Genomic DNA, 16,469 nt, shown 5'->3' with positions numbered 1-16,469 from the left:
ATACAGAGATGGATGGATTCTTACTAAGAACACACTCACTTCTACACTGGAGCTTCAATATCATTAGGATAAAAATTAGTAAGTACTCTATCCCTTTTTCTCAATAAGGTTTGCCCAACATCTATAAGTTCAATTAGGAAAGAAGCAAAATGTCTATGGGGCATCAATGTAAGGAAAAACAGTGATGAACTATGTATTTTCAAACTGGAAGTAACCTACACAGAAACTTTATTCACCTGTGGCCATTTCATTTTAAAGCAATGTCACAGGCAATTACTGTGGTCTAAAGAATATTTTAAGTCTTCATATAAGTAGCTCATTTATCATAAAACCAATGATGGAGCTAGCAGAGGTCCAAAGCTGTCATATAAATCAAGTCATGATCAAAACCATCATGATACAAAGTAAACACTGTTTTCTATTAATGCTTTTGAAGACTACCTTCAAAAGGAGGCAGAACATTTTATATTACTTCATATCAGTATTTCAATGAGTCATTAAGGAACACAGGGGAAGCAAAATCAGTTAAATGAGTATAGGAGAGTTTATGCCCAAACAGTCAATGGCTAATTTAATTGTTCAGAAGAAAACAAAGGTCTGTCATTAAAGCCCCTGCTATGCCATCTCCTGTTAAGTGTCTTACTATCAAATACCAAGGCCTGGGTGCCTATGGGGCTATTCTAGTCGCTATGTCTGAAAATCACTGAAGAGCCAGTGCAACTCACACTATACCTTAACCTTTGACTATTAATGTCCTTCCTTTCTTTTCCTAGTTTCCTAATTGATAGGCAACCTGCATGATAGAGATTTTATTAATAACATTATTGTGAGAAAGATAATTTGTTTCCCTAAGATACCAAGGCCTTGAATAGGTAGAGGTCTAGAAAAAGCTGCAAAATTTAAGACATATAAGATGCACATTTTTTTAAAAACATGGAGCCAGTACCTTAATGAAGGCGGGAACTCACTTAAGTAAGCAAATGTTAACCTTGACAAGAATATAAACAGATATGTTCTTTTTTATTACTATACTTTACGTTCTGGGATACATGTGTAGAACATGCAGGTTTGTTACACAAGTATATGTGCCATGGTGGTTTGCCGCACCCATCAACCTGTCATCTACATTACATTGTTCTCCTAATGCTATCCCTCCCCCTTGTCCCTCACCCCCCGACAGGCCCGGTATGTGATGTTCCCTTCCCTGTGCCCATATGTTGTTCAACTCCCACTTATGAGTGGAGAACATGCAGTGTTTTTCTGTTCCTGTGTTAGTTTGCTGAGAATGATGGTTTCCAGCTTCATCCATGTCCCTACAAAGGACATGACCTCATTCTTTTTATGGCTGCACAGTATTCCATGGGGTATATGTGCCACATTTTCTTTATCCAGTCTAACATTGATGGGCATTTGGGTTGGTTCCAAGTATTTGCTATTGTGAATAGTGCTGCAATAAACATACGTGTGCATGTGTCTTTATAGTAGAATGATTTATAATCCTTTGGGTATATACCCAGTAATGGGATTGCTGGGTCAAATGGTATTTCTAGTTCTAGATCCTTGAGGAATCAACACACTGTCTTCCACAATGGTTGAACTAATTCACACTCCCACCAACAGTGTAAAAGCGTTCCTATTTCTCCACATCCTCTCTAGCATCTGTTGTTTCCTATAGCTTCTAAACACTTAATTTTTCTGTCACTTAGGCTGGGCATGGTGGCTGATGCCTGTGATCCCCAGCACTTTGGGAGGCCGAGGCGGGTAGATCACCTGAGGTCAGGAGTTTGAGACCAGCCTGACCAACGTGGTAAAACCCCATCTCTACTAAAAATACAAAAATTAGCCAGGCTTGGTGGCACATGCCTATAATCCCAACTACTTGGGAGGCTGAGGCAGGAGAATCGCTTGAACCCGGGAGGCAGAGGTTGCAGTGAGCTGAGACTGCGCCATTGCACTCCTGCCTGGACAACAAGAGTGAAGCAAAACTTCGTCTCAAAAAAAAAATTTTTTTTTTCAGTCACTTTGTACTTCTTATATTAAGACAATATTGTTACAGTGCCATATTTAAGTTCAAATGTGAAAATTTATGTTATATACCCCAAATATTGCTATATTAATGAAAAAGCAAATTTGGGCTGGCACTGCTATCCTTAAACACACTATTAAAAAGTCAAAGACACTCGGGAGGCTGAGGCAGGAGAATCGCTTGAACCCAGGAGGCGGAGGCTGCAGTGAGCCGAGATCACCCCACTGCACTCCAACCTGGGCGACAGAGCGAGACTCCATCTCCAAAAAAAAAAAAAAAAAGTCAAAGATATGCTTTATTTTCCGAAAGACTGAATACACACACACACACATATATATGTGAAAGTCTGAAAGTCAAATCAGTTTTCATACAATTAAAAACTATAAATCACTACAAATATTTCATCATGATCTAATCAATGCAGTGGTTCATTGGGTTATCTGATTTTTTTTCCTTAGAACAGAATTCCCAGTGAGGTTTCTTAGCAACAGCAGGTAGAAAGTTTTCATGAGCAAGCCTACATGTTACATTGTGTTTGAGGCTTCAGTGCTAAGTAAAAATGAAACTGCCCCAGGAAAATGCCTATTGAACAAATGCAAAGCCATAAATTATTTGGCTCATAATGCTATATTCATACATATTCTTAATTTTTTTAAATAAGTGTGCTAAAACCTCCAGAAAAGTCTACTTTTTCCATAAAAAGGCGTGGCATCTTGCTCCTCTGCCATCAGTTTGGCCTGTTTTTCTGAGAGCCTCTCCCTGTCTGTGAGGAAAGAAAGTGGTGTAGTTTGAACTGCACTTTCCTAGCACAGCTGCAACAAAGGGTGGCTCCAAACATCTCCCTGTGGACCCTGAGAAGGACAGGAATTAGGACCAAGAAAAATTCTATGCACTCCCTGAGATGGGCCAAAGGGCCCCTGAGGGTAGGACTGCTGAGAGGGTAGTAATGGAAGTGGAGAACTCGCAGGCTCCTGGAAGGTTCTCACAGGAGAATCACCAGAGAGCTGGCCCGGGGCTGTGAGGAGCACTGGTCACCACAGCCTGTGCTTGTCAGAGGCCAAAGGATGAGCTCCACAAGAGGGCACAGAGGTGGGGAGAGGACAGGACATACCACAAGGGACGGAGAGACAGTGTGTGAAAGAGGGATATGGGACAGGAGGTGACAGCAGGTATGGGAAGAAAGTGCTGAGCTGGGAGAAGGCAGGAGGGGTGTTTAGAAAGAGCATTTTTAGTTAGTCTCTTCATATAATTATTTTGCACTATTTATTTTCCATTGTTTTTCTTGGAAGTCTCGTCCTGATAATGTGTCCTACCATTTTCCAGTGACAGAAGGTTAATTTGCTGACTATATTTTCACTCTTCAAAACCCCTAACACTACAGAATACATTTTTTTCTGAATTAAATATCAAATGTCTCTGCAGTGCTGAAACAGGTATTTTGCTGCATTATAAATGAATTATGCAGTTCCTTTCTAATTGACTTCGAATCTAAAAACAACAACATAACCACACACAATACTGTTATGCAACTTACTCACTTCTACTTAAGGTAGCTACATCTAAAAGCTAAAATCAGAGCTCACATTTCTACTGTTAAACGTATCAATATGCTGAAATACTATAACTTTAATAATTATGTACCAATGAGTAGTTTCACTGTATATAATTCAATCATTATTTTGAAAGTTTGAAGCAATTCTGATTTTAACCCAGATGAACCATCAAGGACATTCCCACACAATGCATCAGCTTGCTCCCAGCTCTGCCCAGCTCTCCCCTCATCTCAAGGAGAAGCTCTGGGATGCATGAAGCTATACCTGTATGGCGTCAGGATGTTCAGAGGCGGTGGCTTATCACTCTGGTTGTAAATATCAGCAACAGGATTAGGAATACTGTTCTTTGAAACCACTTGCTGGTCTTGGACTGTGGAACTTTTGAAAGCTTTTTTCATGTTGATATCCTGTAGTGAGACTATTTAGAGAAAATCCCCCAAGTTGAGTTATACAGAAATATTTTTAACTGTTTAGAAGTAAATACCATTTGACTCACAATTAAAAACACCTCCTAGAACAACCAAATAATATTTTTTATTGTCCATTTAAAAACCATGCTTAAGAGCATGTGCATTCCTCTCCTTTCACAGATAATAGCTATCACTATGAAATGAGGTCAAATCATGGCTTTTTTTTGTAGTAATCTAATTATTTCACTGAACCTAATACTAGAGTAACATTCTTTATTTAATTAGCATTTCTCAGAAATCACATAGGAATATAGTTATGAATTTAACAGGCATGTAAATGCACAGATTTGAATATCCTAAGGAAAACACCGTTCAAACAACATTAGTTTAAATATAATGCATGTGGGAAATACTTCTGCAAAAATTACACAAATGGAAATAACACATTAAGTTTTTCTGAAACAAACATTAAGGAAAGATGGCAAATGGCAAAGCTTTTCAACATGTATCTAGTCCCAAAAATTAAGTAGCTTGATCAATGATACAAAATTACACTAAGGATTCAGAAAATCGGGGCTGGGTAAAGTTCTTTCTTGTGCTTGTACAGCACTTTACATTTCATTTATTAACTCACCTCTTTTTTTTTTTTTTTTTTTTTTTGAGACAGAGTCTCGCTCTGTCGCCCAGGATGGAGTGCAGCCTCCCGGGTTCGTTTGTTTGTTTGTTTGTTTTGAGACAGAGTCTCGCTCTGTTGCCCAGGCTGGAGTGCAGTGGCGTGATCTCAGCTCACTGCAAGCTCCACCTCCCAGGTTCACGCCATTCTCCCGCCTCAGCCTCCCGAGTAGCTGGGACTACAGGCACCCGCCACCACGGCCGGCTAGTTTTTTGTATTTTTAGTAGAGACGGGGTTTCACCATGTTAGCCAGGATGGTCTTGATCTCCTGACCTCATGATCCGCCTGCCTCGGCCTCCCGAAGTGCTGGGATTACAGGCGTGAGCCACCGCGCCCAGCCAACTCATCTGACTTTCATCAAACTTTTTGAGGTGGACAGACTAGGCTATTAACCTACCTATTCAACCACTGAAGCTGAGCTTCAGAAATGTTAAGATTCCAAAAACTCCAGCAAAAAAGTGGCAAGACCAAAATAGAATACAGACTTCCTGTCAGTCAAGTATTTTTTCTACTGTAACATCCATGGCAAGGAAAGTAATAAGGTAAAATCTTGTTTGGAAAAGGATTTTAAAGATATGACATGTACTATAAAATCTCATAAAATTTAATTTACAGATTAATCTTTTCCAGGGTAAGGTTTATCATAAGCATTCTAATGGCAACAGCCAACAAAAAGCTGAAGAAAGATGAATAGCTAATTTAAAACGCGAATGATTGGTTTAAAATGTTAAGAATTCCTTACCTGAACAGACCAACTAATACTTATTGTTGGAAAAGTAAGAATGCTTCTATAATGAATATTAAAATCAATGTTTTACATTTTTGTTATATTTGTAATTCACTAATCAAATTTTGACCTTTGAAAAAGACCTGAACATGAGATAACATATATTTTTTAAATGATGAGAGATGAATTCCACAACTACTTTTTTTTAAAAAATAAAAGCATTATTTTTACCAATACTACTCTATAGATATAGCGCAAAAATCAGACACTAGGATCTTTTCAGAGCAACAAGAGAAATTGTTAACTGCCATTATTTAAAGGTAAAACTAAATTTTAACCTAAATATTTTTCTCAAAACAAATATGAAGTGGTATATTTTGTACTTTTTAAGCATATTTTCTCCAGCTCAATCTGAGTCTTTCATTCAAGATACTGAAAGTAAAATTTTAAAAAAGGGATCGTTGATAGTTTCAATTTTGTTGAAACTGACAATTTCAGGGTGTATCATCAAATGACTATCAGTTAACTATACAATGCTTATCGATATTAACATTATTTTAAAGCCTGCAGCCTAAAGGCTTTCGGTAAATGCTATTTCTGAGAAGGTTAACAAAATTTTTAAATCAGCAGAATCACCAGGATTTTACAGGCATCAATCCTAAGAACACCAGGTGCTTGTGTCACACAAGGCATGTGTAACACTGTCTCAGTTGGACCATATCTCTAGAGTGGCTCTGTAATTTTTAGGTAAGAAACTATTTTTAAAATAACTGTCAGTAACCTAAATTGGGGCTTCTAATACTGACTGTATTCAAAGAAGCCTTTAAAACAAATACTATATTTGTAATTTTTTAAAAAAGAGTATAGAGTTATGAGGTAGACCACATATGAATCTTTTCATCGTGAATTAACACAAAGTTGTAGGTTTTTCCCCCTCGCTATTCTTCTAGGAAAGACAAGATGAAATATCAGCATGCCATCCCAAGGAAAAAGCAGTAATTACACTGCAATTAATTACTACCATCTTGTCAACATCACTTCTAGCTCACTGCTTTCAGGCAATTACCTACCCTCTTCCACTGTTGAATCCAGCTGGGTGACTTTGACAGCAAGGCGATCAATTCTGTCTTGAAGAGAATTTGCTCTGATGTAGAAGTTGTTAGCCTCATTAAACAACTCACCAAATATGTCTTCAGCATGTTTGCCTGTAGAATAAAATGAATGGAGAAGGCCATCTGTTAGGGAGCTGATGAAGCGGCCCTCACACATCCTCACCAGTGCTTATTCCTGTCAACATGTGGGATTTTGTGCAAACGAGTATGAAAATAAAGTGTCACAGTCCAAGGCCTTTAGAACTTTTGAAGTTTATTAGAGATACTCATATAAATCTGAAACTGACTCAATGTTGTAGAATTTTAAAATATCCCAGATAGTATAGAATCCTTATTGCTACATGAGCTATCGCTCAAGTTGCTTCCCACTAACTGCAACTTAAGTTCTCATTTTTCACGCTTTAAGTGTAAATATAATCTCAGGAACCAAACTTTCACTTATTCCCCAAGATAATTCAATTATCATGTTGGCCTTTAAATCTGGGATTTTATCTCACTCACAATCAGAAACATTAGATATTTTATTTGTGCCTAACACTTTCCAATGGCATTAAATTCTTCTAATTAATATTGTGAAATCTAGGTATATAGCGCTGACTCAGGCACTCTCTATAAACCAAGATTTTGAATTCTGAGTTAAATTTTTCTGCGTGGCTCATTTCCACATTCCTCTGAGTGCCAGATATAACTCCCACTTTTCTTAAAATGTAACATTTCTGAAAATTCAGCAAGCAAGATAAGAATCATTATCTGCTTACACTGAATTTCCAAATCCTAACACCGTTACTTTATCCACGCAACAAATATTAAATAGCTGCCTACTCTGAGTGTGCAAGGCACATCTCACCTTAACTTTTCTGACAGAGATACCTACCATTTCTTTTTATTTTCATTTTCTATCGGTTATCACTCAAATGAGAGAGAGAACCTGAACCTCCCAGGAAGAAAACTTCATTAGAGTTAAGAATAACCCTAAAGTTCCCGTGGTGCTTTATCGTTTATACGCTGCTTTCACAGCCACTTTCTGTACTCTTTGCTATAATCCATGAGACTGTGAACTCCGTGTGTTCCATGTTTTAGCCTTAGCCCTGTGTGATGCCTCCTGCACACACCTGTTCAATGAATAAGTGAGCCCGGGAGGTAAACAGGAAGTTAATGTTTTCATTCTCTGGCTGACTAAACAGAGGATCAGAAAGGTGATCCGTCCAAATCCCATGGCTAGTAAATGGCAGAAATAGATGAAACAAAAATATGGTCTTCTAACTTTTAGTTCTCTGCTTTTATCACATAGCTCCCTGGACTCCCTTGGCTGCAATCTTCATGAATTATTTCATGCCATGAAACACTCGATAATTTCTTATCTACTTAATGAAATGGACTAAAATATTTTACTGCTTAAATGGTTACACCTAGACACTGGGAATGAATTCTTATGAATTTAAAATTAGTATAATTTCATAGATTCTGTGTAACTGTTTTAACAAGAAGAATTCCTCTTAGAAAATAAGAATAAATCAATAAACATGTACCCCACCCCCACCAAAAAAGGAGAGAAAAACCCAGATTTCAGCTTTCAGCTAAGCATTAAATTGCTTCTTAAAGCTCAATATCCATAGCATGGTCTTCTGGGTTCACTTAAAATTCTGTCAACAGTTCCCATTCCCATAATATGCAAAATGGTTCCACAAAGGCAAAAAAATAAAGCCTTCACACAAACTATATACATTTTAAAATACTATAACTAGCTGCAGCATCCAGAATTAATGCTCGTTTATTGCTTTATGAACACCTTCCTGAGCTCCAGACTTGTCATCTAACTAGCTACTGAACATCTCCATGTTGACGTCTGTTAAGATTCTCAAATCCTGTACAAGCTGAAATATAACTCCTTTTCACCTTACCTCAAACCTGCATCCCCATGTTGAAAAGCACCCACCATCCAAAATGAAGCCCAAGCCAGAAATGGTGTCATTGTGACAGCTCCCTCTCTCTACGGCTAACTCAACACCAAGTCTTGTCCCTTCTACACCCACCGCCATCTTGCCCCAGACCCTCGTTTCTCTCCTGAATTACATCAATAGCTTTTAGATTCACCTCCCACCCCTGAACCCATGCATCACACTGCTGCCAAATGATCTAACAGAAAGAACTGACTACATCATTTCTATTTAAATTCTTTACTGCTCCCTGTCATTTCAAGATAAAATCTAATAAGTATGTGTATGTGTATGTGTATGACACAGAGGGCCCTGTGCACTGTACTTCATTTCTTTTTTCCCCGGCTTTTTAAAAAATAATTTCAACTTTTATCTTAGATTCAGAGGGTATGTGTGCAGTTCGTTACATGGGTATACTGAGTGACTGCAGTTTGGGGAATGAATGATCCCATACCCAGGTAGTGAACACAGTATCCAAGAGACACTTTGTTGGCCTTTGCCCCTCTCCCTCTCTCCCCATCCAGTAGTCCCCAGTGTCTACTGTTCCCATTTTTATGTCTATGCGTACCCAGTGCTTAGCTCCCACTTAAAAGTGAGAACAGGCAGTATTTGGTTTTCTGTTCCTGTGTTAATTCTCTTACAATAATGGCCTCCAGCTGCATCCAAGTTGCTGCAAAAGACATGACTTCATTCTTTATTATGGCTGTGTAGTATCCCATGATGTACCACATTTTCTTTATCCAATCCACCATTGATAGGTACTCAGGTGGATTCCATGTCTTTCTTACTGCAAACAGCACTGTGATGAACATACGAGTGCATGTGTCTTTTTGGTAAAATGATCCATTTTCCTTTGGGTCTATGCCCAGTAATGGAATTGCTGGACGGAATGGTAGTTCTGTTTTAAGTTCTTTGAGAAATCTCCAAACTCCTTTCCACAGTGGCTGAACTAATTTACATTCCCACCATGTTTACAGTAAGTAAGCATTCCCTTTTCTCTGCAGCACTGCCAACATCTGTTATTTTTTGACTTTTTAATAGTAGCCTTTCTAACTGGCCGCACCTCATTTCTGCCCCTGCCTGGTGCTCCAGCCAGAATGCACTACTTGCGGCCCCACACTCCTCCCACTTCCTCACACTCTGTGCTTCTGCACAGCTGCTCTGCTCCCTCTGCCTCAGGCATGGGCACCCCCTTCGTCACAGTAGTAGCTGACTGACACTCCTGAGCACTCACAGGGGCAGACCAAAGCCTAAGTGCTTTACCTACCATTTCTCTTCTTACAAATCTGCCATGATTTCAGTCATTTTAACAGTTTTAAGAATGACTGAAATCCCTCTCACCACCACCTCTCATACCCATTAGGATGCTACTATTTAAAAAACAAACACAAAAACGCAGAAAAGTGTTGGTAAGAATGTGGAGAAATTAGAACCCTGTGCATTGTTGGTGAGAATGTACAATGGTACAACTGCTGTGGAAAACTGTGTGGTGGTTCCCCCAAAAATTAAACATATGACCCAGCAACTCTACTTGAGTATATACCCGTAAAGAAGTGCAAGCAAGGATGTGAAGAGACGTTTGCATACCTATGTTCACAGAAGCATTATTCACAGTAGCAGAGGTGGAAGAACCTGAGTGTCCAGCAATACATGAACGGATAAACAAAATGTGGTACACACATACAATGGAGTATTATTCAGCCTTTAAAGGAAGGAAATTCTGACACATGCGACAACATGGATGAACCTTGAGGATGACATTAGGCTAAGCAAAATTAATCAGTCACAAAAGACAAATACTGTATGATTCCACTTATATGAGGCATCTAAAGTAGTCCATTTCATAGAGACAGACAGTAGAATGGTGGTTGCCAGGGGTCAGAGGAAGAGGGAAATGAGGAGTTATTTAATGAGTGCAGAGTTTTGCTTCTGCAGGATGACAACATTCTGGAGATCTGCTGCACAGCCATGTGTACACAGTGGTTAACATTACTTGCTACAGCGTGGATGCTGGTTGCCTCCAAATCTCATGTTGAAATGTGATCCCCAATGTTGGAGGTGGGACATGACAGAATTTGTTTGGATCACAAGGGTGGATCCCTCGTGAATAGACTAATGCCCTCCCTGGGTGAGCGAGCTTTTGCTCTAGTAGTTCCTGTGAGAGCTGGCTGTTAAAAAGAGCCTGGCGGCACCTCCTGCTCCTTGTTTCCTCTCTCTCTCCATGTGACCTCTGCACACACAGCTCCCCTTCACCTTCCTTCATGAGTGGAAACTTTCTGAGGCCTCACCAGAAGCAGATGCTCGTGCTATGCTTCTTGTACAGCCTGCACAATCATCAGCTAAATAAACTTCTTTTCTTTCTAAGTTACTCAGCCTCAGGTATTCCTTTATAGCAACACACAAAGACGCTACTGGACTGTCCACTTAAAAACTGTTAAGGTAAATTTAATGTTATGTAAATTTTATCACAGTTTTTTTTAAAAACCTGGAGAAGAAAATCATAAAAATCTACAATTCTGCACTGAAAAAACCCTCCCTCTTCCCCTGCTCCTCACCCTACACTCTTACTCTCTTCCCTTTGCAGCAAAGCTTCCCCAGAGTACCCCATGCTGCTCTGTCCTCGCCCCTTTCCCCATTCTGCCCAACCCCACGCCAGTCCTGTTTTTGCCCTATCACTCTATGAAAGGGCTGACCCAACTCAGCAGACCATTTCTCCCTGCTAAGTCAAGGGCCAGTTCTCAGGCCTCATTCATCCGGCCTCTCTCTGGCATGGCCCAGTGCTGACCATGATGCCCAGGCCAAGCCTGCCTGCCAAGAGCCTGCAGGTGCCCTCCCGCCTCGTGGGCCCTCCGCTCCCTCTGCTGCTTCCTCCCTCCCCAGACTCAAAATTCCACAGGAGTCCAGGGCTCAAGGTCTTGGCTTTTTCTTTTTATTTAACAAAAGTTCTTTTTGCTAAAAAAACAAAAAAAAAAAACAAAAAAAACAAAAGCTAATTACTTCTGCTTCTAAACCTAGTGTTTTAATATTTCCCAAAACTCCACTTTTAAAAACTACTGACACAGAAAAAAAGATCTGTGTTAAATATTCCAACCTCTTTTCCATCAACATTCATTTAGGCGTCTCATCCGGTCTAATGGCTGTAAACACTTCCTCTATGCTGATGATTCCTAAATTTCTACCTCCAGATGGACCTCTTCCTGAGATCCTGACGCATGTATCAAACTCCTTACTGACAGCATCACTGGGTGTCTAATAACTGAAACATAACTTGCCCGGAATGGAGTCCTAATACCTCCTCATAAGCCTGCTTCTCTCCCATCTTCCCCTCTTGGAAGAGCCAGCTCCATTCTTCCCGTTGCTCCAGTCACAGACTTTAGGGTCATCCTTGCCATCTCTCAAGCACTCACACTCCACACTGGCTCTCCAGCAAACTGTCATACACATCCATTTTCAGAATATATCCAGGGTCTGACTGCTCTGCACGCACCACCTGCCCTGATCCTACCCTGCCCCAGGGCATAATCACCACTCACCTCGACCTCCCTAACCACCAAGGGATTGGTCTTCCTAGCAACCTTGCCTCCATCCACACCCCTGCTCAGTTCACTCTCAACCGAGCAGCCCCAGTCATCTTGTCCAAACCAGCCTCAGATCCTGTTACTCCTCTGAGTGTTCAAATCCATTCCATGCCTTGCCAATTCGCTCAGAATAAAAGCTAAAGGCCAGATGACCACTTATAAGCTCCTACACGACCTAGCTCCGTTCACCTTTGGGCCTCATCTCCTATTAACCTCTCCCTTGTATGTCCCACTCCAACTACCCTGGCTTCCTCACTGTTTCTCAGACATACCAAGCATCCCCCTTCTCCTCAGGCCTTTGCATTTCCAGTTCCTTCTGCGTAGACCACTTCTGCTCCAGAAACTCACATGGTTTGCTCCCTCACTTCCTCTAGCTCTACACCCAAATGTCACCTTCCAAGTGAGGCCTTCCTAGCAGCCCTGGCTAAATGCCATCACCTCATCACACATGTGATCACACACCCCTCTTATCCCTGCTCTGCTGTATTTTCCTGACTAGCACTAATCACCAAGTAATAAATTATGCACTTGTATGTATTCATCTTGTTTCTCGTCTGTCTCCCACCACTAGACCATACGATCCACAAAGACAAGGATTCCCCTTAGCTCTGTATACTGCTATATCAGTCTCCAATGTCTAGAGCATGCCTGGCTTATAGTAGGTACTCAGAAAAGATTTCGGAATAAGTGAACAAAAACATAAGAACTGAGTCCTGGCTAACTCAGGATGTAGACTGGGCTCTGTAAGAGCATTTGACCCCCTCTGTGCTCCACAATGCCCTAAGCTGACCTGGATCACAGGACTCGTCAGGGAACTCTAATCTTGCCTTCATTCATCTAAGCTCTAGGAGAGTTGGAGTTCTGCCTTTCACCTCTGCACTGCTTGTGCTCAGTCAGTGCTCAACAACTATCAGCTGAATGAAAAACACATGATCTATGCCAGTGTTTCTTGTTAACAAGCACAAAGCCAACAAATGCTTCCTGCTCAAGGAAGGCTGGGCAATGAGGAGCTAAAAGGATTAAACATGTTTCTATGCCTTGGGGTGTCTCAAAGTCATTAATAAGCTAATGTGCACTGGCAATCTGCAAGAGAAGCATCTAACATATCATGTTCTCATAGTGACTGGGCCTGGAAACACCTAATAACATCTTTCAGAACTACTGTTTTATAGAATCCATTTGGTGAAATGCTGGGTGTTTTGTAGATGAGCACCATGTTCCAAATGCTTCATATTCAAGTCTATCAGTTCTTTACTTCTGAATGTCTGACATAGTCACAAAATGAAACCAATTGTTGTGTCTCTGCTTGACCATTCATAGTTTAAAATAAATTTATATATACACACATACTCCAGTCCAACTTTAAAAGCTCCCATCCCATCCCCTTAGGCTGTACAGAAAACTAATTAATAGGGACAGCATATACACCAAGACTATGGGAGTGTACACAATAGCCTCTTGCAAAAGTGACAGCAATACTCTCAAAGCACAGCAACTATCGTTGAGAACAACATCATGTACTCTCAGCTCGATGCTGCATAAGCAGAAAAGGACACGCAACATTTGCCTCTATGTCCGATGCCTAACCCTATTTGAAAAACATGCAACTGATACTACATTTCCACTCAGAAGTTCTCAATTTATAAAGGGACATAAAATTTAAAGACTTGCATAATTAATATTTTGCCAGCTGCTGAAAGCTGACAAGTGTCTGAAGAGAAAAAAATGGAAAGAGCTATATTTTCTGATGAATAAGAATAGTGTTATAATTACAATCTTCAGTTTTGCAAACAGCAAATGATTTGAAAAGCTGAATTCTACTCACTCTTTCAATAGCAAGTCCATTAATAGCTAAACTAATTCTGAATTATGGAGCACATTGAGGTAAATGTAATTTATTCATTCTTTGTTGACAAAAGTTCCACTTCTGGACTTATTGGTACATGAACTCATGTCCAAGTACATCAGGTTGAGATAAATGCCTCTGTCAACTAAAGAAAAATCAGGCTTTTGAAGAATTAAAGTTAGCTTTCTTTGTAAGTCTTACTGAGGAACGTAACCCGGGAGAGGCTTCTCAAGAGTTGTTATACTATTTTAAAGTAGTATTTTGGCCCACAGTTTATATATAAGTGATGGCGGCCCTGCCTGTGTCTAGCAGGTACATCAAATGTGTTTAGAAGTAACATTAGATACTTTTGCACCAACCTAATACAAGTTACAATAGAGTAAAATGTGAGGATACATCTGGTTACAGATGATAAAAGCAAAATCCTTAGACATTATCTTCTGTATAGGAAAAGATAAGGGCTAGGATTATTAATTCACCTTTTTTGGAAAATGCAGTGATTTAGAACCTGCGCTCTACCCCGTGTATCATCTTTAGGGCATTCTTCCAGAGGGCTGCTCTCAGTCCTTGAGTCAGGCGCTTTGTGAAGTTTTGTTGACAAGGGATTTTGTTGAAATTCTGCTGGCAAGCCAAGCGAATGAGCAAAGGGCTTCTTACTTTTGTTACTTTGTCTCACAAGCTCCCCCTTCTGGTCGTAATTCAACCCTCTGTTGTATATATAAGACCAGCAGCGATTGTATTATGTAGTCGGGAAGGCTCTTCTCTAGGAAAGTCCATAGCCTTTAGTCACAGTTGTCATAGTCATAAGGAATGAGTATCGGGTTTGGGGTGTATACTTGTCTATTTATTAGAAAACATGTTTTGAACTGTATTTATTTCTTTAATTAGTATGATCTCGTTTTTTTCTTGATGTCATCTTTTTCTGTACCTAATCTATTTTAATGTGACTATTACAAGGAACTATAGATTATATATGGTAGTATTTATTTAAAATAAATAATTTTAAATACCACGAAAGTGAGTTATAGATCGGAGAAAACATAACTAACAAAATTGGGATATGTTTGTATATTAACTGTACTTTTAAATTAAAAACTTTTATGGAAGTATTGACGATAAATTTTTGTTTGGGTTAGAATGATAAGACTTTTTTTTATTTCTTGGTATTGGGAAGGTTTATTACCAGGAAGTCATGTTTCTTGGTGGGGGAAAAACAATTTTGTTATTTATTGTAGGCTGGCCAGATTGTTAGTAATATGGGGTCAGTCACGACATGAAATTATATGTTATTTTTTGAATAATGAATTATTTTTAGTAACTGGGTGACAATTATTTTGGCCTTAGCCACTGATAAATAGTTTCTAAATTCTGGAGAGTTTCAGGTAAAGAGAATTTAGGTAAAGAGAGTTTTAAGTGAAGAGAGTTTAGGTAAAGAGAAAGGTAAATGTTTTCATTTGTTTATGAAACTACACTTTACTCAGTTGTTTTAAGACACGAATAGCTTAAAAGAAACTTTTTTTTACTTTGGAAAACAAAGTATAAAGAAAATCACTAATGTTTTGACTTTGTCTCACACCTCTAAATTGCCAAAGCATAAAAACTGTACGTGGATTTTCAGCTGTATTTAAAAGTAAAGATTTACTGGGAACAATCAAGGTATCTTATATGAGTCCTTTCTGGGGAACAAAAGAGCAGTCATAACTAGGGCTTTCATAAATTTTAGCACACACACTGGAACCTAGATCTTGGTTTGACAAGATTTTGGCTTTTTGTACTCCACTAAAAGGAATCAAGCTTCTTGGAAAAATGACTCCAGGGCTGAGGGCAGAAAACCACATGAGCCTAGAATGTATTGCTGTGCTAGAAAGAGTAAGGTACTCAAAGGACTTTACTTCCAAGATTGGTGGGGAGATGTCAAAAGGACACAGAAGCCTGTCTGAAAGGGCTCCCACCAGCCAAATGTGGAAAAACGTTAAGGATCAAAATAAGTCAATGGATTATAAACCACAGAATAAAATAATCCATCAGTCCATACTGATATAAATGAGCAAGTAAATAAATAGGGAAATAAATGAAAGCATTTGCAGCAGAATGCTTACTAAGTAATGTTGAAGAAATTATGGCATGACAAAAAAATCACCATTCTGCAACCACCACAGCAACTGTTTCTGTCAAGGATCATCAATGGATGCTGAGACTAGTGGGTTCATAGAAGGATGGGAAACAGAACATTTATATAGTCTCAAAGTGTCTCCCCATATGACACTTTTTAATCGCATAGGGAAAAAAATCTTTGCATTACAGAAACTTGGGGTAATCAATCCACTGATGAAAGTCAATACCACCAGTTATGACACAAGCAGACACATGAGCTTCCTAATGAAACGCACAGGGGAGAACACATCATCACCGTGTGATATTTCTGTCAATATCCTAAATCCAGTCACGAGGAAACAGAAAATCCAGACCAACGGACATTCCATAACATAAATGCTGTTTCCCTTCTAAAGTGTCAAGGTCATAAAAGTCAAGGTCACAAAAGTGTCAAGGTCATAAAAGTCACAGAAAGACTGAGGAACTATTTCAGATTAAAGGAGACAAAAAAGA

At 39.4% G+C, this 16,469-nt stretch overlaps 1 protein-coding gene across 4 annotated transcripts in view; it reads right to left on the bottom strand.

Annotated features, from left to right (window-relative positions):
- The window catches only part of WASF3 (WASP family member 3), a 131,279-nt gene that overhangs the window by 17,424 nt on the left and 97,386 nt on the right, over positions 1 to 16,469 (bottom strand). For all 4 annotated transcript variants that reach the window (XM_004054285.5, XM_019039893.4, XM_055359720.2 and 1 more), the window contains 2 exons: positions 6,460 to 6,594; positions 3,844 to 3,997 (listed from right to left, as the gene is read on the bottom strand). In XM_004054285.5, the coding sequence (XP_004054333.1) occupies positions 3,844 to 3,997; positions 6,460 to 6,594 (289 nt within the window). The remainder of the gene's footprint in view (positions 1 to 3,843; positions 3,998 to 6,459; positions 6,595 to 16,469) is intronic.

Source organism: Gorilla gorilla, chromosome 14, assembly GCF_029281585.2.
Source record: "Gorilla gorilla gorilla isolate KB3781 chromosome 14, NHGRI_mGorGor1-v2.1_pri, whole genome shotgun sequence".
In the NCBI taxonomy this organism is placed as follows: domain Eukaryota; kingdom Metazoa; phylum Chordata; class Mammalia; order Primates; family Hominidae; genus Gorilla; species Gorilla gorilla.
The sequence above is the reverse complement of the archived record's forward strand: the minus strand, read 5'-3'. Positions and strand labels throughout refer to the sequence as shown.